The sequence below is a fragment of the Muntiacus reevesi genome, chromosome 3, assembly GCF_963930625.1.
Source record: "Muntiacus reevesi chromosome 3, mMunRee1.1, whole genome shotgun sequence".
Taxonomy (NCBI): Eukaryota; Metazoa; Chordata; class Mammalia; order Artiodactyla; family Cervidae; genus Muntiacus; species Muntiacus reevesi.
The window spans coordinates 264,320,981-264,346,773 of NC_089251.1; the positions used below are offsets into that span (position 1 = coordinate 264,320,981).

General features: G+C 40.0%; 1 protein-coding gene across 4 annotated transcripts in view; it reads right to left on the reverse strand.

Annotated features, from left to right (window-relative positions):
• The window catches only part of WDR33 (WD repeat domain 33), a 117,535-nt gene that overhangs the window by 5,422 nt on the left and 86,320 nt on the right, over positions 1 to 25,793 (reverse strand). For 2 of the 4 annotated variants that reach the window (XM_065931976.1, XM_065931975.1), the window contains 12 exons: positions 15,545 to 15,671; positions 14,287 to 14,441; positions 14,120 to 14,198; positions 13,587 to 13,697; positions 13,136 to 13,230; positions 12,842 to 12,928; positions 12,478 to 12,617; positions 11,658 to 11,810; positions 9,937 to 11,025; positions 6,950 to 7,058; positions 3,809 to 4,247; positions 51 to 214 (listed from right to left, as the gene is read on the reverse strand). In XM_065931976.1, the coding sequence (XP_065788048.1) occupies positions 51 to 214; positions 3,809 to 4,247; positions 6,950 to 7,058; positions 9,937 to 11,025; positions 11,658 to 11,810; positions 12,478 to 12,617; positions 12,842 to 12,928; positions 13,136 to 13,230; positions 13,587 to 13,697; positions 14,120 to 14,198; positions 14,287 to 14,441; positions 15,545 to 15,671 (2,748 nt within the window). Of the gene's footprint in view, positions 1 to 50; positions 215 to 3,808; positions 4,248 to 6,949; positions 7,059 to 9,936; positions 11,026 to 11,657; positions 11,811 to 12,477; positions 12,618 to 12,841; positions 12,929 to 13,135; positions 13,231 to 13,586; positions 13,698 to 14,119; positions 14,199 to 14,286; positions 14,442 to 15,544; positions 15,672 to 23,705; positions 24,484 to 25,793 lie in introns of those variants that run through there. The other 2 variants (XM_065931977.1, XM_065931978.1) reach the window with 2 other exon arrangements.

Sequence of the window (25,793 nt, forward strand, 5' to 3'; positions counted from 1 at the left end):
AACCTAACTCGTCATCCCTGTCCTTCCTAGACCCATGGTTTTCAGCTTACCTCGTGGGGTACCCCGACCTCGACCTCTGAGATCTCTTCCTCGGGCTGTTTCATCAGAAGCATCAAAATTCTCCTCTGGTCCAAAGTCTTCGGGCCCAGGAAAGCCATCTCTTCCTCTGGGGGGAGCACGGCCCTCATGTCTTGGGGGTGCTCCTCGTCTAAAGCTGTTAGGAAAAAACAAAAGAATATCCATCTAATGGAATACCTTGTAGCTCCAAGTTCATGTTTGAAAGAAGCCTAATTATGTGAGGAAATATGATACAATGTTGAATGGGAGAAAAACAAAATTATGTATTTTTTTAAGTACCCATTTTATAATATGGCAGGTAAAAACGGCCAAGAGGGAAATATACTAGAATGTGGGGTTATTTTTTCTTTCAGGCTTTTAGGAATAGTAAAGGTGAGCATTTTTAAAGTGCTTATCTCATGCCAAGTGCTTTACAGTGTATTATTTCATTTGTTTTATCCTCACCACCACTTTATGAAAGTGACTCTATTCTACCCATGTGTATTTACATAGGACTCAGAGAAGTTAAGTCACTTATTTAAGAACACACGGTTAAGTGCTGGGATGTGAACTCAGCCAGTCTTGACACTCAGCGCAGGCTCTTTACCACTGCCCCCCAAATATTTTTCATTTTACCATTCACATCTTTATGTATAAACATGACTTACATAATCAGAAAAAAAGGGGGGAGGGGACAGAGATCATGCCTACTCACTGTACTTGACTTGTTTGGGGGCATCTGTTCTGCCATCTGCTCTGGCCCATCTCTCTACTCAGGGGCAGGCCTAGGGGCTGTAAACTGCACCAATGGCCCCGGCCACAGCTGACTGATGGACGGGAAGGCATCTGGTTTGTGGGTAGCTCACCACTGCCAAGCTGACAATCTCATGCCTGGGCTAGTGGACCATTCACCACCTCTCAAGAATTCTGGAATTGGGAAACTAAGTGGGCCAGGAGTGATACTGAAGCAGGACCGTTAATGAGGGGTGCCAGAGCTGCAGTAGAAGCCTGTGAGGAAGCAGAAAGAGGGGCCTGCCGGTAGGAAAGGTGCGTGAGCAACCAAGAGAGGCCACGGACAATGGAGAAAGGATCAGAGAGGGGCAAGGGCTTAGGGCCCACCAGGCCTTCTGCTTTTTCCTGAGTTTCCATTTGTTTATCTTATACTCCAACATTTTAAAAAGTCCATACAGGGGTTTTACATAACATTCCACAATTTGAATTCTTCTGATTTTCCCATGATTAGATTCAGGTAAAACATTTCTGGTAAAACTTCTTATACCTTCACAGTGATGCCAGTCTGTCTCACTGTTTAGGATGTAAAAGTGATATGGCAACCAAATGTCATTGTTGTAAAGGTCCATTTTCTCCTTTGCAATTAAGTAATCCGTAGAGTGATACCTGGGCAGTGTGAAAATATACTGATTCTCCACAATCCTTTTACTTGATGGCTTTCTGCATCCGCTGATGATCCTTGCCTGAATTAATTATGACACTGGTTGCTTAAAATAAGTGATTTTATAAGTCTACATCTGTAACTTGCTGTTTTACTGTAAAAAGAGCTCTTCTTTTTTCACTCCACCATTCCAACTATCTAGGTAACTTCTTAACACCTGTTTTGTAAGTTAATGAGCCAGCCATGCTCCTGCAAACCAAGGAGGGGTAATCCAGATGCTGGGAATTAACCAGAGGGTGAGGGTGGAATTGAGAAGGGGAGGGAAGTGGAGCAGGAGTGTCAGCAGAGGGCGCTCCTCCCCAAGGCAGATACCGGGAGCGGTCCCCACACGGGGCAGGACTCTTCCCTTGCCCAGGCATCCACTGTACAACTGTCCTGGCGACAGAAGGACAGAGGGACTCTAATCTGCCCTAGTTAGAAAATAGTTCCTGTTACAGACTAAACGTTTTTTTTGTCCCCTCCACAAAATTCATATGCTGAAGCTCTGTCCCCCAAAGTGGCTTTGGAAATGGACTTCTGAGAGCTATTTAGGTGAGATGAGGCTCTGCAGGTGGGGCCCCATGACAGAATATATGCTCTAATAAGAAGAAATACCACAAAGAGCTTGCTCAGTCTCTTTCCATCATGCAAGGGCAAGGGGAGACGGTACCTGTCTACAAGCCAGAAAGAAAAATCTCACCAGAAACCTACACTGCTAGGTCTTGATTTGGGACTTCTAGCCTCCAAGACTGTGAGAAAAATCAATTTTTGTTGTTGAAACGCCTCAGTCGATATTTGTTAGTTGAGTAGTGTATCTCCTAACAAGCTGACCCTCCTAAAATATATCTCCCTCTGTAACAGATTCATTTATTCAGCAGTTACTGAGCACCCACAGGGTGTCACCACTACCGCTCAAGGTTCTGAGGACCTCCCTTCAGCAATATGTCAGACTTCTGGGAGATACAAGTAATACACAGATAAATATATCACTAAATGTCAAGGACTGCTAACTGCTCTGAAGGAACATAAAGCAGAGGAAAGGGATAGGAGGAAAGATCCAAGTGCAGTGAGCCACAAACACCGAGGAGACTATACTCCCGGCGAAGGGAAAAGCAAGCGCAACATAAGCAGGACATGTTTGGCATGTCAGGAATACAAACGGTGAACAGCACAAGTGTCTAGGTGTAGGTCTGTCACTGACGGATGAAATATAACACAAACTCAAACAGAGTAAAATCTGAAACTCTGCACAGACACAGAGATTCAAGAAATCACGAAAGTTATGTTGGTGCCAAAGCCACTGGAAATGGGGCTCCTGCAGACATAAAAAGCCACTTCAAAGAGTGAATACTTGGATGTCATTTAGTGAGCTCTTAAATCTTTTTGTTAAAAACTCCCCTCTGAAAGCTGCTTCCCTTGACCCCTCCATTTCACCCTCCCTGGATGTTTTATCAGTAACTCTTCTAACATACCCATGAGAACAGAGATCACCAACCTTTATCTCAATTACCTACTAGCAAGGCTAGCATGATGAGTAAAGACATGGGAGAGATGACTGTGGCAGGAGGACAGGGGTGCTGGGCACCACAGCACGGGCTCTGCAACTGGATGGCCAGGGCAGGAGCTGCCCTTACATGCATCATCCGTGGACCTTTCCAAAGTCAACAAACTGCTCTCTCAGTGGCATCGCTCACCTGTACAGGCTGACAGTAACACCTAAACTCACAACTCACTCCAACAGTTGAATGAAATAACATCTGGCACGCAGTAAATACTCAATTATCATCATTGATTATTTTGAGTCTCACTTGAGATTTCACTAATTCTTGTTTTTTACTCCCTACTTCTATTCATTTTTTACCCCAAACAAGTCAAGTGTCCAAGCCTGACCTCAATCTATTTGAACAACACGATTATTCTTCAGCTTGATTGGGTTTTGTTAAGATCTTTAAGCAATTACACAAAAACTATCTACTCAATAATTCCTTTATTTTCTATCTAGATGTCTGTCTCATATTTCATCATTCCAACCAAGAGAACCTGGAGATTTCCATTCAAACCCATGAAACTTTATAGTACACAGGCCCACCTATCTGTTTAAAATGACCAAGAAATAAGCAAATAGAGAAAGATTTCTAAACTGCAGAGATAATAGAGAACCACATAGATGTTAAAAGGCATATTATATTAGGTCTAAACACAAAACCTAGAGAGGGGAGGGCACTCTCTCCCCAGTGAAGGAGGAAAGAGATCCATATGGACAGAACAGATGGGAAGCTCCAGGGAGGAAGACATGGACCCATACAGCGTCTGGCCCACCTTTCTTCTCTGCGCCCTCGGAACCGCGGGTCCTCAGGGTCCCGGGGGAAGCGGTCGTCTCCAGGTCTGCGGCCTTCCCACGCCCCTGGGGGGCCCCGGGCTGCACCCCGGGCATCCCCCTCACTGAACTCCCTGTGGTCGGGGGGGAACGGAGGCCCAGGGCCCCCACGCCTCCACTTCTCTTCTTGTGGTAAAGGGCCTCCTCGCCCCTCAAATTCACGTAACCGGTGGCCAAAGCGCTTGTCGGGGTGGAAGTCGTCTGGTCTGCTGAAGTCATCGGGGAATTCGGGGTGAGGGCCGCGCCTATCAGGGGGACCCCTGCAGTCCTGGCTGCCCCGGAAAGGCCCCCTCTCGGGACCGTGCTCGGGGCCGCTGCTCTGCTCGTGCCGCCTCTCTGACATTGGGCCCATGTGATGGTTTGGAGGGCCGCGCGAATCACCTAAAGGAAACAAAACTGATGTTTACCTTGTCTTCCAGGAATCCTGTCAACATAGGTCTGATTTTCAGCATCTAAAATTTCAGAGTGCAGTCTTTTATTGAGAGTGTTTTCCCTCCTTGGTTCCCAGCGTACTTAGGAGACAAATGTCTCTAAGGCATCATGTAATTAAAAGAACAAGGGTTTGCGGGTACAGACTTCAACTTCATCAATTCATTGGTTAAGCAACTCAACAGCTGCAGTAAAGGCTCATTCAGAACACAAGAACATCACAGGTATAAGGATGAGCCTCCCTTCCTGCCCCCATTCCTTCAGAGTGTTGTTGGGCCCCCTGCTCCACACCCAGGAACTCTTGCTGAAGGTCGGCCAGGAAGCCAGGTGCGCGGGATTCACCTCTGCACTTGTGACAGCCTGTGAAGCCCACCACAGGGCCACCAGGCCACACTGCCCTGAGGTCTTTCCTTTAACTCCTAGTCCACTTCACTTGATTTGTTCACTGATGCTTTGATTCTTCACAAAATCTTCTGTAACGTACGTGGAAGCATGGGCCTCTCTAATAACTGCTGGGTGACCAAACAGCCTGCTGTTCTTCAGTTTCAGGGTTTACAGAAACACTTTTTCTGCCCCTTTCTAGAACATCCTTCATCTATAGCATCACCACCATTCTTCACAGTGTGTAGAAATTAAAGATTTTTTAAAAATATTTTAATATATGCAGTATAGTTACTGAATAAAAATGGAAAGAGACCAATTACACTTAGTTTATCTCCTAACTGAAAGGGGTTTGTTTTCCTGGCTACTGAATAATGACTGCAGCCATTGTAAATGTACACCTCTTTTCTATCAACATACAATTTAAATCAAATATTTTTTTAAGGTAGATAGCAAAAGGGACACTCTTGCTTCTAACTTCTAAAAATGTAATCCCTGCACTTTCCCAGCTTGTGACTTTTACTGTTTTCTCCCAGCAATAAAGACAAACTTCCTTTCCTTACATCACAGTCAGTCATAATCCTTACCCTTCCAACACCCTCCTCTTTCATTTTTACTCACTTCTCTTAGCCATTTCAATTCCTCTTCATCATTCAACATGGGTAAAAAACTTGGAAATCTCAGTATAAAAACACACCATGAGAAGTGTTTTTCTTCTAAAAACACCTTTAGACAAGTCTCTTCTCTTTTAACTTTTTCTATCCCCTCTGCCTTCTTTCCTTCCATTAAACCAGTCCTCTCGTGCTGAGGAAAAGTATCTTCTAAGTTGCCTTTTTGTTCAAATACCCCAAGGCTCATTTCCTCCTGGTAAATAGCCCCTCACTTCCCAGTGTGATCCTGCAGCTAAGGGCTCATTCTCCGACTTCACGTACTTCAGAGAGGTGTGACCTCAGACACTGCAGCCCTTTGACCTGAGGAAGCTGAACACATTCCATTCGGACTTACCCATGAATAACAATCCTCCCATTACCTCTATCTGCTTAAAAGTAACCTGGCTCCTCCAAGGAAAGAAACCCAACACTACAAATTAGAAGGGATGTGGCCGCCGGTGACGGCGGCGGCGGTGCTGGTTAATCCAGTGGGGGATGGCAGGGCCACTTTCTCAGCTCCCCCTTCTCCCTTTGGTCCCTGGGAGGAGAAAGAGAGGAGGAAGAGGGAGAGGGAAGGGGGGTTGGGGGGGAGTGAAGAGAAAAGGGGAAGAGCAAGGAGGAAAGGGAAGTAGGTGGAGACAGACACAAGGTAAGGGAGAGGGAGAGAGGCAGGCTCTCAGTTTGCTGATGGCTGTATCTTGTGGGTAACAGACTTCTTTCCTCAGGGTCCCCAGATCCAGAGACTGGCTCTTGAAGCTTTCTTTTTCCCTGGTGGTCACCACTTCCACATGGTTAGACTAAAAGAAGCACTCTCCTAATTCTTTTACCTCTCCCTTCCTATCTCTAACAACTGGCATAAGTTCACAACTAAGCTTTGAATTCCCAGAGTCCCAGGCTGCATGTGCTGACCAGGACTTTGCCTAATCTGATCAGACAGGGGCAGGACCCTCACAGGTACCACCAGGTGCTGTGGGCTTAGCCACTCACAGCTTAAAAAGGTCCAGTTCTCTGCAGTGACGTCTCCACGATATTCATGATTCTCTGATGTGTTCCTCCCATGAAGAGGCAAACTCTGTGCTTTTCATAGTATCAACAACTTGAGGCACAACACATTGGAACACAGCTTTCTTCTTTTCAAAGGGTACAGAACAATGCAACCAGGAAACAATATATGACACAATTTGAGGGGAAGTAGGGGGTGATGCCAGAAACACTGCTGAAACGTCTGAATTCTTTATCCCATCAAAAATTCAAGCAGAAACTGTTCCATTTTCGGGCATGGTAAAAATATACACTTGCATCAGATTAACACAGAAACCACTCCCATTTCCAGGAGGACAAGGCTGGCTTGCAGCACAGGCCCTGCTCCTGGTGGCTGTCCAAGCAGTTTCATCACCCGCCTCTGGTAGTGAGGAGCTGTGCCCTCTGGGCAGCATTCAGGCTAACCAAAGCAAATCTATGAAGACAACATAAGGCAAAGCTCTGATCTGAACTGACTATTCTCTTATTTTTCCTAGAGGTTCAAATGATCACATTCTATCAATTACTTACCAGTAAAACTACTGAAAGATTTACCCAAAGGAGGTAGAATGTAATCTCTCATTCAGCCGAGCAGATATTTACCTTTGTTAGGGCCAGGTCCTTGTCCAGGGTTAAGAGGGGGGATGCGACCTTGTGCTCCCTGCTGCCCTAGTCCTGGTATCAAGGGTGGGGGGCCTGCATTCTGTCCTTCCTGAAAAGATGTGTTTAAAGCGGGGGTGTGAAATCAAAGGCTTATGCTTCATGAACAGCAATTTTATCATAATGTGACAAGATAAAAACATCAGGTTGCCCGCAAATCTTCCAGTAGTACATAAACAGCTAGGAGAACTGTCCTTATATCAGGGGAAAGAAGATACTTCTCTGACCATAATAAAAGGAAACACATATTTTAAAACTGCTGATAGGTTTATTTAAAGCTAGATCTTTACTTGTAATGCCAAGCCAAAACCTCAATGGAAAGTCGGAAATCATAAAAACAACAACACTCTGCACAGAGATGGAATTTCTGGCAAAAGTAAAGACCTGGAGACCTTCCAGGACAGGTAAACTCTGCTCTTGCATCCATGATCCCTTTCCAGCTACAGAAAATAATTCATCCTCTCAAAAGGTTATGACCAGGTTTAAAAGACCGGGAGCAGGAGAGCAGGAAAGGGGCCCCTGATGCGCAAGGCGCTCAACTCACTGCGTTCCCCTTTCACTGCCTTCTCTCTGCTGTCTAACTCCCCTGAGCCCAGCACCCACTGCTCGCTCACAGCTCTGGTTCCTGGGTTCTCACAGCTTGTCTGACATGTACTTGCTGCTCTGATCCTCATAACCTCCTCGCTCTGCAGCCCCAGAGCTCAACCCGAGCTTGTCCCTAGTCCTAATACTCTGTATTTTTACCTAGCCGTTTCTAAATTCTGATTCCCCACACTGTCCAGTGATCGTGGATCTGGACTCCTGACAAATAATCAAATATACATCTAGTCATTCCTTCATATAAAAAATGCACTAGTGACTGAACCTACCATCAACAGCAAAACTGCTTCCACATTTCAAACTAGCTACAAGAGCAGCCTTGACAGGAGTCACTTACAGCTCTGAAGTCATAAACTGCCACGAGTTCAACACCAGTAGTGTCTACACTCCTTGTTCCCTGTGCCTTTTACTGCAGGGCAGCTCTTTTCAACATTTTTCATGTGATTACCTTAACACTTGAAAGCAATTCCATTAAATCTAACCAATTAGAACGACTGATTTAAATAACTGACCAGGTCAAGGTCAGTTAGATATCAGCATAAGAAATACAAGCAAAGCTTTTCATCAGACAACTTCTGAGACGTGAAATGCCCTCTAATGTATTAATCCTCCATTTTCACTCCAGTATTTCTACAGGTAAATTAAATTTTAGAGTCATTTTGCTTTTCTTGTATAAAATCTTCTACTATATGAAACAAAATAAACATTAAATTGTCGCCACAGACCTGTCCTCTGGAATCTGACATGTTTACATAATTTCAGTCGCAAAGTGATAGCTAAAGTTCATCATATGGCTGATTCATGTCAATGTATGACAAAACCCACTGAAATGTTGTGAAGTAATTAGCCTCCAACTAATAAAATAAAATTTAAAAAAAAATAAATAAAGTTCATCATATTTTTAGCCTACAAAACGAAAACTGTTCATTCACTAACATAAGGTTAGGTAGGTAAACATGATAAATATTTATAATATAAATATAATATAAAAACTCTGGGAGTTGGTGATGGACAGGGAGGCCTGGTGTGCTACAGTCCATGGTGTCGTAAAGAGTCAGACATGACTGAGCGACTGAACTGAACTGAATATAAAAAACATACACAAATATACACTGTATTAATAAAATATAAAATATTTTTAAGTTTTAGGACAGTTCTGGACGGTAAACTTAGATTTATTAAACATCCTAAGTTCTGAAATTTGCCCAATAAATTCTGGAAATAGATTCAAATGCCATCAAATTCTTCATTGCTATGCCATTTTTAACGTCTGGAAGATGTGCTGAAGAGGAACATAATCTAGTTATTTTAATTTGGTGAATCCACTGGTCACCTTCACATTACAGACACTCAGAGGTGGTGTATGTTCTATACACAGGTGGTGTATGTTCTACACACAGCATCCACAGCAGGCCCTCTTCCACGGGAATCAAGAGCTTTTCAAAAGGTGAAGACACAGGGAATCAACAGTTGCTCATTCACTCACTGTGGTTACAAACCAAGTTGTTCATACTCAAATAATTCTTTCAGATTATGAAATTCAGTAAAACATAAAAAACCACAGAGTCAAACAGTGTTCAGTCCACTCATGCCCATGCATTCTTCTGTAATTTGGCCCAAGAAAACTGAACTTCCACTACCTCTCAAGCATAGCTCAGCAAATGGGTGTAAAAAAAACTTGGCTGACAATAACAGAATTCTCTAAAGAGGGCCAAGAAAATTTCTTCAAAAATACTTCCTCTTGAAAATATTCTTATATGTGAACTAAAAACAACTTGAATAGAATTTCATCCAAAGGGTCACCATTTGAAAACGCGCAATTCTGAACTAACATTTCTAAAAGTTCAATGAAATGAAAATAGTGAGAACATAGTCTACAGTATACTCAAGAGTTAAATATCCCAGACTATCTTAAAAGTAGAGCTGGCAGGCAGATCTACAAGTGCCTCAGTTATCTGGAAGCCCATGAAACACCAGCCTATGAAGTAAAGGGCCCACAAAAGGGAACAGGATAGACCTGGAGCCCCCCCATGCTCCCTCCTCAGCACCACAGCTCTTTTAGAGCCCTGAGACAAATATGAACTGTATTCAATCGGGAGTTCGTCTTTTCTGGAAGAGGCTGAGAGTAAAGATTCTGTTGCAATATATTTAATGATCTACTTAATTACTCTTATTTCTTTCTTCAGCCATGATGCTATTCTCAAGTCACTGTCGCTACTTGAGATGTCTACACCAGCTGTTCCTTCCTTTCACAGCACTTGGAAGTGCTTCCTCATTGCAGAATGTATTTTCCCAAAGTGTAATGCCTACAAGTTGGAAATAAGTAATACCTGGTTGAAGGGGGCCCGGGGCCCATCACCTAGCAGAGCTGTTTTCTGCTGCTGGAATGGTATTGGCCCTTGAGATGGATGTGGCCCTCTTGCCGGGTTCTGCTGTCCCTGAGGTCCAGGGGGCCCTTGCATGCCACCCTGGGGTGGAGGTCCCAAAGAGCCCTGGGGCGGCCCCTGCTGACCTTGTGAGCCTGGAGGCCCCCTCAATTCCTGGGGAGGGCCCAGCATCGATCCTTGGGGTGGAGGGCCCTGCATGCCTCGCATCTCCTGAGGACCTCGCATCTCCTGAGGGCCATGTCCCAGCAGTCCACTTGGAGGATGAGGTCCTCTCATCTCTTGAGGCGGGTGACCCAGCATCATCCCTTGGGGAGCAGGACCCTGGTTCTCTCGGGGGCCTGGAGGACCCTGCATTCCTCTTGGATTCAATCCCATCAGAGGTCCCTGAGACACAGGACCTTGGATCCCTTGAGACCCTGGCCCACCTTGTATCCCGTGAGGATGGGGAGGTCCTTGCATTCCTCTGGGACCAGGTGGTCCCTGCATACCTGGAGTACCAGGAGGTCCCTGAGGGCCCAAGTGACCCTGGGGACCAGGTGGGCCTTGGGGGCCTATGTGACCTTGTGGGCCAGGTGGGCCCTGAGGACCCAAATGACCTTGAGGACCAGCATTACCCTGGGGTCCAGGTGGTCCTTGAGGTCCCAGAGGGCCATGAGGTCCGGGATGCCTTTGTATTCCCTGGGGCCCATGCATGTCCTGAGGCCTCGGCAACCCCTGGGGCGGTCCCTGGGGTCCTTGTGGTCCCATGAATCCTTGCGGCCCCCCACCTCCCTGATGCAGTGGAGGGCCTTGTGGTCCCATTTGTCCCTGTGGTCCAGGGGGTCTAAACTGTCCCTGTGGACCTGGAGGCCCGATTTGAGCCATGTTCATTGACAGCTGCTGAGATGGATGAGGCTGTTGAAAACCTTGAGGAATCTGAGACATTGGACCTTGTCCTGGAAAGGGCTGGGGTCCCAGGAGAGGGGTGCCAGATGAAGGAGGAGGCTGAATCTGCTCAGCCTGTTTCTGTGCAAGTCTTTCAATTTTAAGTTGCTAGAAAGAAAAAGAGGAAAAGCATGCTAATAAATATGATATTATTACTATCACTTACTTTGCTTGGGGAATCTCAAAACAAACATAAGACATTATTGATTGACCTCTTAAGGCCCCAACAATAACTAGAATCCATATGATATTCAGATGTTCTGAAGGTACTCAGGCTTCCAGACTCTAAAATGTTTCTTTCCAGGTGCTGGGAAATAGCAGCCAGGACTATTTATATCCATTTTGATCAGGGAAATCCCAACAATTTACTAGTGTTTTACCATTCTAAGTAGCTATCAAGGTAGGAAAAATAAGAACAAACCACCTGCTCTAAAGCTAACAGAAAATTCTTTTTATCTATGGATAAATATGTGGATCCAAATTAAAACTGTTGGTTTTACCTTGTCTATTAAAAATGTATGTTCAACTGAGGTCTACTCATTGCTTGACTGGTCTGGTTTTAAAAGTCTTAGAAACAGGATTCTGCTAGAAGCTAGCTTCCTAATGTAGCAATAAGAAATGATACTGCTCATCTGACCCATGTGAGGGTTCCTTTCCTTCTCCTCAAGAGCATATCAATAAAAAAACATTAACCACTACTTTCTTAGATCATCTTGAATTCCCTCAAAAGTGTCACACACCTCCAGAAGCTGTGGGTTAGTATACTGTAATGTGGCCATCTCTTGTTCAATTTCTGCTTGTGTTTTTTTCTTCTCTTCCAATTTAATGTCTTCTTTTCTGTCATTCAATACCTCGTTTGGGGCAGGAATTGGAACTTTGTTTTGCATCCATGCCTTGGGAATGAAGAGAACATTAAAGTACACTCTAAGTGTGTAAATCATAAAGACAGAATGAGAAAACCATTCTATAACATCACCGGCTCATTCCAGCCTGGTGAATACAAGTTGGTGCAGCTGGTGAATTGTCTTTATTTCTAACTCTAATTCTCTAATTCTTAGCGACACAGGAATAGAGTTAGGCAAAGCACATTACTAGGGAGAAACTGCTAAGCTGAAAAAGCTGCAAGATTTCACATGCTATTAAGATGCAAAGCCTGCCTGCCTCTTCAAAAGGGCATGTGCACTTTTGCACACTGTGTGAGGGAACAAAGTGGAAGACAGAAAAAATATGTTGAGGAGGGTCAACATACTCTTTCCACTCCAAGTCTCTTTTCTTCTTCTAATAACTTGGATAATAATAAGGAGGTGAGAATAAAAGAATATCCAGAGAAGATTTATGACAAACTCAGCACTAACTGCAAAGCAGCAGATGGAGACTATGTCTAATAATGCCTGAAATATGTGAAGAAAGCTCCAGAAAGTCTATAGGACAGCCAGACATACCTTCAACAGATGAGATAATACAAGGGAAACCTATCCCTGCACCTCAGCGAGACTCACTAGTTCCCCACGCACGAGGAGGGCACGGGGAGGGGATAAGGGTGCACTCGGAGTTCCTCACCTGCTGGAACTGAGCAGGGATAGGCTTTGCATATGGAACCTTCTTCTGAGGCACTTTTTTCTGATCCTTTTGCATCACCTCCTCCATTCCCCAATCTAAACCTGGAATTGTCATTTCAATTTCATTTGCCTCATCTTTCCCTGTAACCAAGAAGAGAAGCAGTTAGCCAAGGAAATGAAAGAAAGTGGCCACCTCATCAGTGAATGTATTTTTGAAAGAACAAATTCTAAATATTATACAGCTTATATCACTTTTATCAATGTTTCTCAACATACATCATTTTGACATTTTCAAAGTAACTTAATATCACAATTACAGGAAACAGGTCAAATTACAGAAAACGTTTAGGTACAACTTCTCTTACCCATCTGTTCTTGTTCCATAGCTAATTTTAGTTGTTCTGGTATTCCCATCCCTGGAATTACTGCCAGACTATTAGGTTCAAGGTCATCTATAAATAGGAATATAGCCATTGTCAATAGAGATTTCATAAATGTAGTGGGCCAATAAAATTAACACTTTATAAAAATTATTGTTAGAGATTCATAAATCAATAAACTATAAAACTAAAATTCATTTTACATAATCTTCTCAATACTTAACACTTTTACTACAGACTATCATATTTCAAAGAAGAATAAACATGCAAGAACCTCACCATATTCCACTCCATCTTCAGACATTCCAGGTAATAGGTTGAGGTTGTATCGATCTCGCATTTTATCACCTGGTCGGTTTCGGGTCCAAAATTTGCTGTCAAAAGTATTTGGAGGGAGGAGGAGAGAAGCAGAGTTTTAGTGTATCTCTGGGCACTTAACAATACTAAGCAGTCCTCTGGCAAAAACAACAGAGTTTTAAAATGCCTTATTCTAAAAATTTTTAATGTAGAAAGATTTTTTTAAATTAGAAGGCAAAACAAAATTCAAATAACAAAGTCATATTCAATACTCAATCTCCTTGTAATGTATTATTTATAAACCACTGCAAACATGTCCTTAAAATTAAGTTAGAAAATAAATACATTCATCTATGAATAAACTAAATATACATTTATCTCCAGCTGCTCCATAAACACAGCAATTCCTTGTTATTTCTGACACAGAGCTTACCTAGTATGGTCATTTGAGCCTGAGCAGAGAATATGTCCGAGAGGATGCCAAGCCAGACTCCAGATCATTCCTTCATGGGCCATCTCCATTCCACCTACTTCTTTCTCTACTCTGTAAGGGCACCACAGAAAGTGGTCTTTTTCACAAAAGTTATTCAGCTTCTCCTCCGGCAAAGAAGGTACTTTCTTTTAGTGTAATACAAAGCTACCAAACTTGGTAACTTTGAATCTGGTCAACTCCACATGTTTCAGAGGTACCCAGTTGTGATCGGTAACAGTTTTCCAAAGAGCACCTCAGAAGGGAAAGGCCTTAGAAATTACCTTACCACAGAAAACAAGGAAGTCGGTCTTACTCTCCCTTTATGACTTCCGTAGCCAAAAAGAGAGGTGCTATGTTTTCTATTCCAAACTGGGTTTACAGATACAGGACATATGAACATTCAGAAAAAGATACAACATACTATCATTTTTTTTCACTTTTGGGTGTGGTCTTCATACAATTTACAACTTCTTTACATAGTAAGTGCCACATACCCAACATGCCAAAATAACAAAGAGCCATCAGACCCTCCACTGGCAAAAAGTCCTTCATGAACAGGATGCCAGGCCACAGCTGTAAACAAAAACATAGAGAAAGACAAAATTATTAAGATGTCAGAATTCTACAGTAATAGAACGAGAAGCATATCATAGTCACTGACCTGTAGCTTCTTTCTTATGACCTCGGAAGACTTGAAGCTCTTCTTTCAGATTTCGGATGTCGAAAAGTTTACAGAGGTGGTCACGTGATGCTGTGAGTAGCCAGTTGCCATTGAGATTTAATTTCACTTCCATTACTGTGTTTTTATGGGCATGACTAGAAACAAAGAACCAAGAAAATAATCCTGGGTCAGAATTCAAAACAAGTTTAAACCAATGGTCATTTATTTTTCTTGAAAAGTACATGGTAGTCAAGTTGGCAAGAAGTTTGGCCTAGACGTAATAAAGCATGTAACATTACAGGACTACAGTTAAAATATACATGAAAGAAATAGGTCAAAGACAAAAATAATGTCCATTATCTAAGCAGTTTTTACTGACCAATTTAAAACAGCAGCAGAACTTCAACTGGGTAGAAAACCTTATCTGTGAAGCAAGGAAACACTTAAACACATAAATTAATATTCAATGAAGCTCATTAAATTTTAGAAATTCAATAAGCTGCTCTTATTAAGTTAAACATTAAAAAAGAACTTGAGATAGTTTGAGGGTTAATTGGAACTAAAGACTCTGTAACTGCTGAGGCCTGCACAATACACATCTCCTAGGAGCACCATTCACAAGGTGTTCTGTTTGTGGCCACTGGAGCTGTGCAACAAGGCAGCCTTGCTGCCAACCAGCTCACTCTGGACATCTCAGTTCTCAATCAGAGGGACTAGGAAACAGCTGCTTAGTTGGGGAGAAAAAAAAAAATCAACAACTTATTACATGAACTGTGAATGTTCACAGATGAGTCAAAGAGAAAATTCTATGATATGGCTTTATTATAACTAAACACCTCAGACAAAAAAATGAGAACTGATTTAAAAACAGAGGGAAAATTTCTCTCTGAAGAGCTGTAGTGAGAAGGAGAAAGGTGGGCTGTCTAACACGTGGCACACCTATCAACTCCATACAGTGCCAAGTGTATCAATATTATGAGAAATCTATAGTAGTAGTAATAACCACCTCCTCCCTACCCCTTACCCCACGATACCCAAATTAAATTTACATGTATATGGGAGAACAAACATCAAGCCTGACTTTATGAGGAATTTAGAGAGATATCACATTTAATAAATAAAAGGCCTATAGATAAGACTCCATCTATTGTCTACACTTTTTCAGGAATATATGAGAGGAAAGAAGGCTAATAGTTAGCAATTTAGTCAGCTTTGCTCTCCTTTTTTTAAGGATCAAGGTGGGGTTCCTATCACTTACAGTGTTGCAAGACTCTGCCCAGTCTTGGGATCCCAGAACTTGATTGGCTGTTGACTATCTTTACTTCCTGAAACAACTAACCCTTTTGTCGGATGCCAGTCTACACACTTCACATCAGCACCGTGCCCTGTCGGAAACAAGTTAAGATAAAAACCTAGTCAGCATAGACATTTAAAACAGGACTCCATTCTAATTTAAACCAAAGTAGAGACATCTATTAAATGTTTTGATCCTAGTGCTCAGTCTTCTTAAACTTTAAAATGCAACCTCCCCTTCTATGCCACAATGCACAGGAACCATTTCTCTTCTGGAACTATTCTCACCTACTTGCTGGTGGGCCAGTCAAGACTTCTTTGGAAGCTTTACCTCTCAGGCCCCTGTATATAAAGCTTTTCAAACTTTTCATGATCTTCTATGTATTATTCTAATTATTAGAAACAACTCTTGTTCACTTTAGCTTTCCCACTTGCAGCAGTCCCTACAGATCGAAAGTTATAAATCCAGACATCATCACTTTCTAGACATGACAATAGGAAAAGCATTCCATCTTTCTGATCGCATTTCCTGAAATATAGAATGAGAAAAATAATCCCTCCTTCACTCACACTTATGTCAGATGAGATGATAATAAAAGCTAGACAATCAAGTGCTCACTATATGATAGGCAGTGTATGAAGCACTTACCAGCATCACTTCTTTAAATCCTCACAAAATCCTGAGGAAAGCTGTTCTCCTCAACAAGAACAGGAGCTGGAACCTGAAACCAGTCTCCTGAATTAGGGATAGTAGTTCTCTTAACCACTGTGGTTACTTCACAAGTGTAATAGACTAACTTACTAAAAATCACTAAAGCAAAAATCAGAATTTACAAACTGAAAAAAAAAAAATGAGTATGATTTTCGAAAACTTGGTTGCTATACAAAAAGAGCCTCAAGAGTATTTTATATAGCAAACGCCCTAAGAAGCAAGTGGAGAGAGGTAAACAGCATTTGAAACAGCTCCTTCTCTAACCTGGATCAAATCCAGCTTCTATGAAGTGGGAAGGAGGAAGGCTACAGAAGAACAGAAAAATCAGAAAGGAGGGAAGAAGAGATGGTTCTAGAGGCACTGGAGAGTGAATATACACCATGCAGAAAGGGAATTCGCACCTCAAATAGGCAAGGACTTAACTAGAGACCATCCCTGTGCTAGCAAGCACTCGGAAGATACCAACTATCTGGAGAGCAATTTGGCAATGTGTATGAAAAAGCATGAAAAAAGTGTAGGTCCTACAACCAGTAACTCCATGTCTCAGAAATAATCCTAAGGATATAATGTGTGTCCATAAAATTTGATTTGTAAGGATGTTTACTGATATAGTTTATATTTAAATGCTCTTGAGTAGGAAATATACTACAAATTAAATTTCTGTATGGCATATGAGCTCAATGGAATATGATATACCTATTATAAATGATTTTATAGATAACAGCATGGTTAAAATGATCATGATACTAAGTTTATTTAAAAAAAAAACAACTGTGTATAGCATTCCTGATGCCATCACTGTAGAAGGCAAACAAATTAATAACATGAGGGACTGTGTGTGCACAGCTACATAGAGAAAAAAGGCAAGAAGCCTAGATACCAAGCTGATACAATATTAAACTGAATGGTAATTTCAAGGTAATTATTTCTGTCTTCTGCTTTTATATTTCCTACAATAAATATATATTATTTTGTAACCAACAAACAGAAAAGGAAAAGAGGTTTTGTTGTTCCCTTAATTTTTTTTATTAAGAACTGAGGATGGAAAAATTAGATAGAAATATAATTCAAGCTCCCAGACCCTTGTTTGCCTTAAGAACTTTCAATGTCAATAATAATTTTATCCTTAAAAGATATGGCCAGAGAATTTTAAAACTATCACCTAAAATTAAATATTGTATAGATATGTATTTTTACCAAATTTGAGTAGAAAGCATATGAGAAAGCATTTTTTAAAATGTGATGTACTGTGCAAAAAAGTTCATATTCTCAGCAGTCACCTCTACCTCACTTTCTCTGAGACACTTTTACTACATAAAGAGAGTATATCTGTTTAAAAATGTATATGCAAAAACAAACCAAAAAAAACCCCTACCAACCCATAAGAAAGGAACAGCAAAGTATATTTTAGTTGCTTTACTTTTGTCTTTGGAAGTTTTCTAAAATATTTAAATAGAATTCAAAACAAGTGAGAAATCCCATTCATCCGTTTTTGTTAAATGAACTTACCCATATTCATATATGTAACTAATATAAGTCAAATTGATCTGGACTGATTGAATAATATTTTATTGGTCACTGTCCCTAATAATAAAAATAATACCACTAGCAAACACATATACTCCTTACGTGTGGTACTATTCTAAGCAAAGTACGTATTGCTCAGTCACTTCAGTCGTATCCAACTCTCTGTGATCCCACTGACTGTAGCCTGCCAGGCTCCTCCATCCATGGGATTCTCCAGGCAAGAATACTGGAGTAGGTTGCCATTTCCTTCTCAATGAGCCATAATTTTACATCTGATTACAAAGCACAGATAGGCTAACTTAACTTGCCCAAAATTATACACTTGCTATGTGGCAGAGCAGATATATGAGTGCAGCAAGCTGGCCCCCAAGCCACTGCTCTTGTCGCCTATTACATACTGCCTTATTACATGTGAAAGGTCAGTTTGAGAGTTACAGAAGAAAACAAAAATATGTACCTTCCTACTGAATATTTGTTTTTCTGTGCAGAAAGACTCACCAAAGGACGGTGTATTTCAGACAGGGTACTGAAATACAAGAGGGGCTATGCAATTATTTTATCTTTGAAAAATGTACATATATTATCTACTTAAAAAAATAAATACAAATAATCTAAGAAAATATGTACAAAAAGTATGTGTAGCTTGCTAACATTTGTGGCTTAAATAGAGAGACACACAAACATACAGAGAACACACATACATTTGCTCAAAAATGCATAAAATGTGTTTGAAAGACTATTTAAGAATCTGATATTAACTGCCACAAAGAATGAGAACTGGGTACTGAGAGAACAAGGGTAAGGACAGTTCACTGTATATTATTTGGTAATTTTCAAATATTGAAAACAAATGATCTTCAGAGAAAAAGATTCTATTAAAAATTTTAATTTACTTAATGGATTGATTATCTCTATGAAATCTTTACAAGTAGTATAAGTCATTTTCATAATTTTTCATGAAAAAGAAGAAAATAAATAATTGAGCTGGCATAGAAGGAAACTAATATACAACTGATTCCTTCTCCAGGAAAAAAAGTTACTGAATTCCCAATGAAGAGACAAAAACTACTTCGAATAATGAAATTCTACCCTCTCCTGTCAATATCACACATTTAGATCCAGAAGAATCAAACAAGTAGAAATTTATCCTAAGAAAATAATTTTAAAGGAGTTTTTCAAACTTATTTTCAAAACATGGTATTTGAAGCCTTGTTCATAATAGTAAAAAAGTATAAAACAGTTTAGAAGTAGAATGACTAAATCAAATGTGCCACAGTCCCAAAATAGAAGAAACATACAACTACTGCAATGAAGCTTCTAGGAACAAAGAAACATGCTCATGAAATAAAGCGGACTTTTAAAAAGCAAACAATGCATGCACAAACTGTGCACATGCTGTGAGGATGATTACAAAAATGCACATAAGTAATTGTTATAAGAATGTACATACAGATAAGCAGGAAAGGAAAATTATATGGGAAATTGTGAGAATAAAGGTAAGATTTTTCCATCTACATTTCCTAAAATATTGTGGTTTTAGTCATAAATAACACGGGTAGATTCTGCGTGTATGAACTTTCTGATGTGCTTTTAAAATGGGGAAAAAATGCAAGCGATTTTGCTAGGTAATATCTTATCCATCAAATTGGCAAAAATTAATTTTGGTGACACAGTGTTAATATAGTTGTTTAGTCACTAGGTTGTGTTCGATTCTTCGGCAATCCCACAGACTAGCTCTCCAGGCCCCTCTGTCCATGGCACTTCCCAGGTAAGAATACTGGAGTGAGTTGCCATCTCCTTCTCCAGGGGATCTTCCTGACCCAGGGATCAAACCCATGTCTCCTGCATTGGCAGGAGGATTCTGTTAATGAGTTATAGACACTTTATACACAACTGGTTGAAAAGGAAATTAGCACAACTTTCCAGGGGCTTTTGGCCCAATCAAAATGTTATATGCTTACAACCTTTAATTCTGTAATCCCTCTGGTAGGAATCTACCATATGTTTGCAGCTGTAAAAAGCACACCAAGATTTATATTTAAAGGTATTTATTGGACCTTATTTGAATTATAAAACTAGAAACAATCTATATCAATGAGGGGCTATTTAGAAAAATTTAGGTACATCAATATAACTGAATACAATACAGCTATTAAAATTGAGGTTGGAACTGAAAGAGGAAATGTTTGAGTGACAGACTTTATATCTTGATTATGGTGGTGGTTACAAAAATGAAGCAGTGGGAAGGAACTTTTTGGAGGGACAAAAATGTTTCATATCTTGATCGTGCATATGTTATTGTGCATATATTTGTTAAAATTCATAGAATTATACACCTAAACAGGGTATAAACCTGATTTCTAAAATCTTAAGCAGAAAAGCAAGGTGTAATTTAGCTCCATTTGTAAAGAAGAAAACATAAGCTGTTAATAGTTCAGGGAGAAGAAATGGTATGGGTTTAAGAAGCAATTTACTCTTTTATACTGATTGAAATTTCCAACATGTGCTTTTATTACTTTGTTTAACGGCAACTGCTTCTGATTTCCTTCTATTCAAAACTCAAGGGACTGACTGACACCAGTTAGCACCTGTGTTTGCCAGTACAGAACTAACCAGTGCCTGGGGTCCCAGGGAGATACACTTCAGAGCCTCAGTGGGAATGCAAGTTTTCATTGAAAGCTTTTGGACTTGGTATGACTGAATTAAGTTCAAAGATATTAAAGGTTTTGTGACCTGGCATGCCATATATAAAAACTTAACCTTATATAAATTATTATCTCATGGAAAAATGACTTGAGTCCCAAACACAAGGCTTATCAATTTCAACCATTGTCCCTACAGAATGCCTTTACAATAATTTTTATCATTTCAAAGATCCAGAATTTCAGGACAGAATCATTCCAAGTGCTTTGTTATTCGCAAACATGGAAATTTCAAGAATGCAGTATTTTTAATGCTAAAGCAATTAATACATCCACATGACAACTTTTTATTGGCCTAGTGACCTAAATATTTTAGTAGTAAAAACATCTTGCTAATGGCTCAAGATTTTAGGACTAAAAACTTCTTGACAATGAAAGACCAAGTATTTTTTAAAGTGACATTTAAATGTTTCAGGTTTAGGCTCATAACTCTCAACACCGCCAAACCTGCTCCATACACTATAAAGGAACAGTGTGCAGACTTGAAGGGGACTGACAGGAGTCAACAGGTAGACTGTAATAAATAAATACAATCATCATTAGGATGGCAGAGCTTTAGGAACCCAGTGATGCAGGCACATGGTTGCCAAATAAAAACTCTAGAATCCCTGAGAAAGGTAAGAAGTATCTTGGTTGTAGTAGCAGTAGTAGTGTTAGCCACTCAGCCATATCCAACTTTTTGCAACCACACAGACTGTAGCCAGCCAGCCTTCTCTGCTCAGGACTTCTCCAGGCCAGAATACTGGAGCAGGTAGCCATTCCCTTCTCCTGGGGATCTTCCTGACCCAGGGATTGAACTCAGGTCTCCTGCATTATAGTTGAGACACCAAGGAAGCCCAGCTTGGCTGTATTTGATAGCAACTAGAAATGGGGGCTGTGTTTGAAGAATGATTTCAATATTGATACTTGGAGGTACAACTAACAAATTCTAATATATCCCAGTTGCAACTCATCAAATGAAATATAAGACTGTCATGATAAATCTCCATGTGAGACTCCTTTTGAATGCTTATAAATACTTAAGAATTTAACCTGCACTGTTCAACATAGTAGTTATTAGCCACATGTGGCTATTTAAATGTTTTAATTTAGATTAAAAATTAGGTCCCTCAGTCACACTACCAACATTTCAAGTGCTCAACAGCCCCATGTGACTAATGACTAGCATATTGGAAGCATAAATATAGAATATTTCCATCATCACAAGAAGTCCTATTGGACAACACTGATTTAGACTGTAATCAGTCATTTAAAAAAATTTTTCTTCTTAAATCTCCATAATCACATTATTTTTATTTACTATCTCAGTTATAAAATGAACAGCAACAACAAAAAATTATCTTCAATCAATACTTGACCTAGTGAAGACCTGCAAAGTTAAAGTCTTGTACAAGTTTTACAAGAGAAAACTGAGGCCTATTTGGGTTAGTCCACTGACCACTGGTAGCCAGGACTGCCTCCTCCCCATTTTCAATCTTCCCTTCACCTCACTAAATACAAAACATCCAAATAAAGGGGCAAAGAGTTTCTATTGTTTATCAAATTTTGTTTGCACAAATGTAACTGAGGAGGGTGCAGAAGGAAAACCTGTAAATACCTTTCCATCTTGAAAATATGAAAAGAATTTAGGGGTGAAACCTAAACACCAAAATAAGAATTACTTTTAACTGAGAAGTAATCACACTGACCTTGAAGAGCAAGGTCCTGTTAAATGTGGCAACCATGACCCAACTCCACCCAAAGAAATTCCAAATTAATCTAATCATACTGGGTTACTCTCAGAACTTAAGTTTTGAGGGCAGTGAGTTCTGCATCATTTCTTTGGTAGCTAAACAATCCTTCCAGATCCTCGCTAAATGAATAGTGACAGAATTAGCATCTCTGGGACACAGGTGGCATTTGCTTTGTGGGTTAACCAGTGTCTGACATCCAGAATTATTTAGCTTATTATTACTTCATAATACTTGTTTGCAAAAAGCAACCGTTATTTGTGATTAGAATTTATACTGAATGGGGAGATTAACAATAATTTTACTTACTCCACCTGATTATTCTTTCACACATTCATCTATCTTTCACTTGTTCACTAATTCAAAATAAAGGTGCTCAACAGTACTTACTGGGCTCCTACTACAGGTGCTCAATCTCTAAAGCAGGTGATCTGCACACAAAACAGAACTGAACTCTGGGGAAGTATCTGTGGAACCACAAAGTTCAGGCACAAAAACTTTCAAGAAAGTTAATGCTTAAAAAAGTTTTCTGAATATAGACGGAAATTAAGGCAGCAAAAACTAATACAGGTTTTTAGAGATAGCTGTCCACAAAACAAACAAAAAACCTTTTAAAATAAATGTTACATAACTATCCTGAAATAAGGTGCAGAATGCAGGAAAAAAAATTTTTCCTAATGATAAAATGTTTAGATTTTTTTTTAAAGGCTATCCTAGAAATATAATGCAGAGACTCCTTAATAAATCCTAAAATTTTAGGAATAACAGGATAGATGTCCTTAGCTATGTGGTGAACAGCTCTAGGCTTATTTTTGTAGAAACTGGAGCCTTCCTGTTTATTAATAATTTCCTATCCCAGAATCATAAAGTATAGTGCAGTGAAGGCTGCTGCTGCTGCTGCTGCTGCTAAGTCGCGTCAGTCGTATCTGACTCTGTGCGACCCCATAGACGGCAGCCCACCAGGCTCCCCCGTCCCTGGGATTCTCCAGGCAAGAACATTGGAGTGGGTTGCCATTTCCTTCTCCAATGCATGAAAGTGAAAAGTGAAAGTGAAGTCACTCAGTCATCTCCGACTCTTAGCGACCCCTTGGACTGCAGCCTCCCAGGCTCCTCCGCCCATGGGATTTTCCAGGCAAGAGTACTGGAGTGGGGTGCCACTGCCTTCTCCGGCAGTGAAGGCCAGAAGCCAACAAAGGAACAAGGTCTGTTTTGGATCTTCCCTTCCCGGAGGTTCCCTGGCCTCTGTGAAACTGTATGTGAACTTAGTGCCCCTGTGCATTTTTCAAGAACCTCATCTCTCCTCCACAACCTCACCAGACCCTAACGTACCTATCAGCCCATATGGGTAGACAGCCCTGCCTTAAGACAGAGCATATGTCCCAAGGCTTGGTGAACAGTCTGAAAAGCAAGATACAGAATTCTATTTGAAGGTCAGAAATAGTGTCCATTTTCCCATTTTATTTTTCCTGGATCAGATCATTATATGAACAAATCTTAAGTTTTCTTTCATACATAGCTTACAAAAAGCACCAAGATTTTCTAATACAGGAAGGAAAAAAGCAAACAAAATTCAAGTACCACTTTGTACAACATTAACAGTTGAAGAACTGCTATTCAACAAAGTGTGTCAAACATTAACAACAAACTCAAGCTACTTTCAGCCACAAGAACAGAAAATATAACAGATTAGTTTAAGACAAAGGGAATGTGTAGCCATGGTCCATAGCCAGACATTTCAGCAGATCAGCAGAATTAAGAATTTTAAAAATTAAGGAACATTAAGTTACCTGTACATTGGTCAATAAATATGCAATTTATTAGCACTTTTACCTTCCTTTTTTGTAGAATGATTTTAAACTTGATCCAACACTGAACATCAATTGAGAGTAATTACTATCTTGATCATTTAAATCCAGAAAGGTACGTTAGTAAAAAACTATAAAATTAAATGGAAAGTAAATTTTGGAAAGTGTACACCTCTAGGCAGTGCTTACACAAAACATTTTCTAAGCAACAACAGTGCACAGAATCATGGGTGAAGTGTTTCTTTGGTCAAATAGCTGGGTAATGCTGAATTTTAAAAATTGACAAGTTTCTTTCCATGTCTGAGGGCCTTACAAGGCTTTCAATGTATATTACACATCTGTAGGTGAGAATGTGACTGTGAGTCTTTCTTCCTCAGAATACTTCCAAGTCCCTCCAAAGACCAATCTGCAAAATTCTGAAATGCTAGCTGAAATGATGAATGTAAATTCAGGTCAGTAGACAGTTTTGGAGCAGGAGAGGAACAAGTAAAAGGCCCTTTAACCATATCTGTAATGTGTACTTCTTTTTAAAATTCATAAATATGTAAGCCAAAAGGTAAGGGTTTGACAGAGCTGAGTGGTAACACAGAAGTGTTTATCAGGTTATAAAAAACTGTGGAAGATATAGTGTCAGAAGAGCATCGAGTATACAAACAGAAAAACTCATATGGAATAGGAAGTAGATACATCATAAATTTGACAACTTTCTACTTAACTTAAATATTTAATTTGCATATGCAAGGAAAATGGTTTCTGTACGTTTGTACCATGTGTTTACATAGTACTGACAAAAGCTGACCTAAAAGAAATTGTCAAGTGCATTAAAAATTGAAATCAAACATACATAAGATTAATGCCATGTAACTACTTCTGGCAAAATGAAGGAAAAAAAAGAATATATGACTAAGTGCATAATTTAAGTTCAATTGAAAATTTAAAGTATTCAAAAAATACAAGGCTATTTTGGAGAATATTTATCAAAGAAGATTAAAGGGAAGGAATGCAACAACCAAATATTCTTTCAGCCTCATTGCTGATATACTCCCCCATTGATGACTGTTAACAATAAATATTACAAAGAACTTCAGCCATTTATTTGTCCAAGATGGGAGACAAGCGGTGTCTCACACAGCGCAGAAACCAGCAGCGAAGTCCTTTATTAGAAAGGGTACACTGGTGTGTGTGTGTGTCTGTGTGTAATTAGCTAGTCAAAGGTTCTCTAGTAAACATTTCTATGCACATAAATAATTCAATAGTAATATACAGATGGTACAATATTCTTTTAAATGGTCAAGAAAAAAGCATATAGTCATTGCTTGAAAAATTAGAAAGAAAATGCAAAAAAAGAAAAAAAAAAACTTTAAAAGAATCTACCAGAAAGAGCAGTCAGCCCTATGCAACATTAATAACAAAGCTATTAGTTAGTGCCAGAAGATACCTTGGCCAAGAACGAAGAGAACTCCTAACTGAAGCTCCTACTAAAGAAGAAAAAACAAAACCATTTACAATACTTTTGGGTATTTCAAAGGTAAGCTTTCCTTCTGAAAACAGGTAAAACTATGATTCACCCAGCTGGACATATTAAAGAGACCATTTTTTTAAGTTGAAAGTTTAGATAGATAAAAGCAACACATAATCCAGGTCAAAGTACAGTTTATTAACCCCAGGGCAATCATAGCCACGCACAGTATCAACTGTACTCTGAATCTCTTGAGTTTTGCCAGAATCTTTTTGGGAA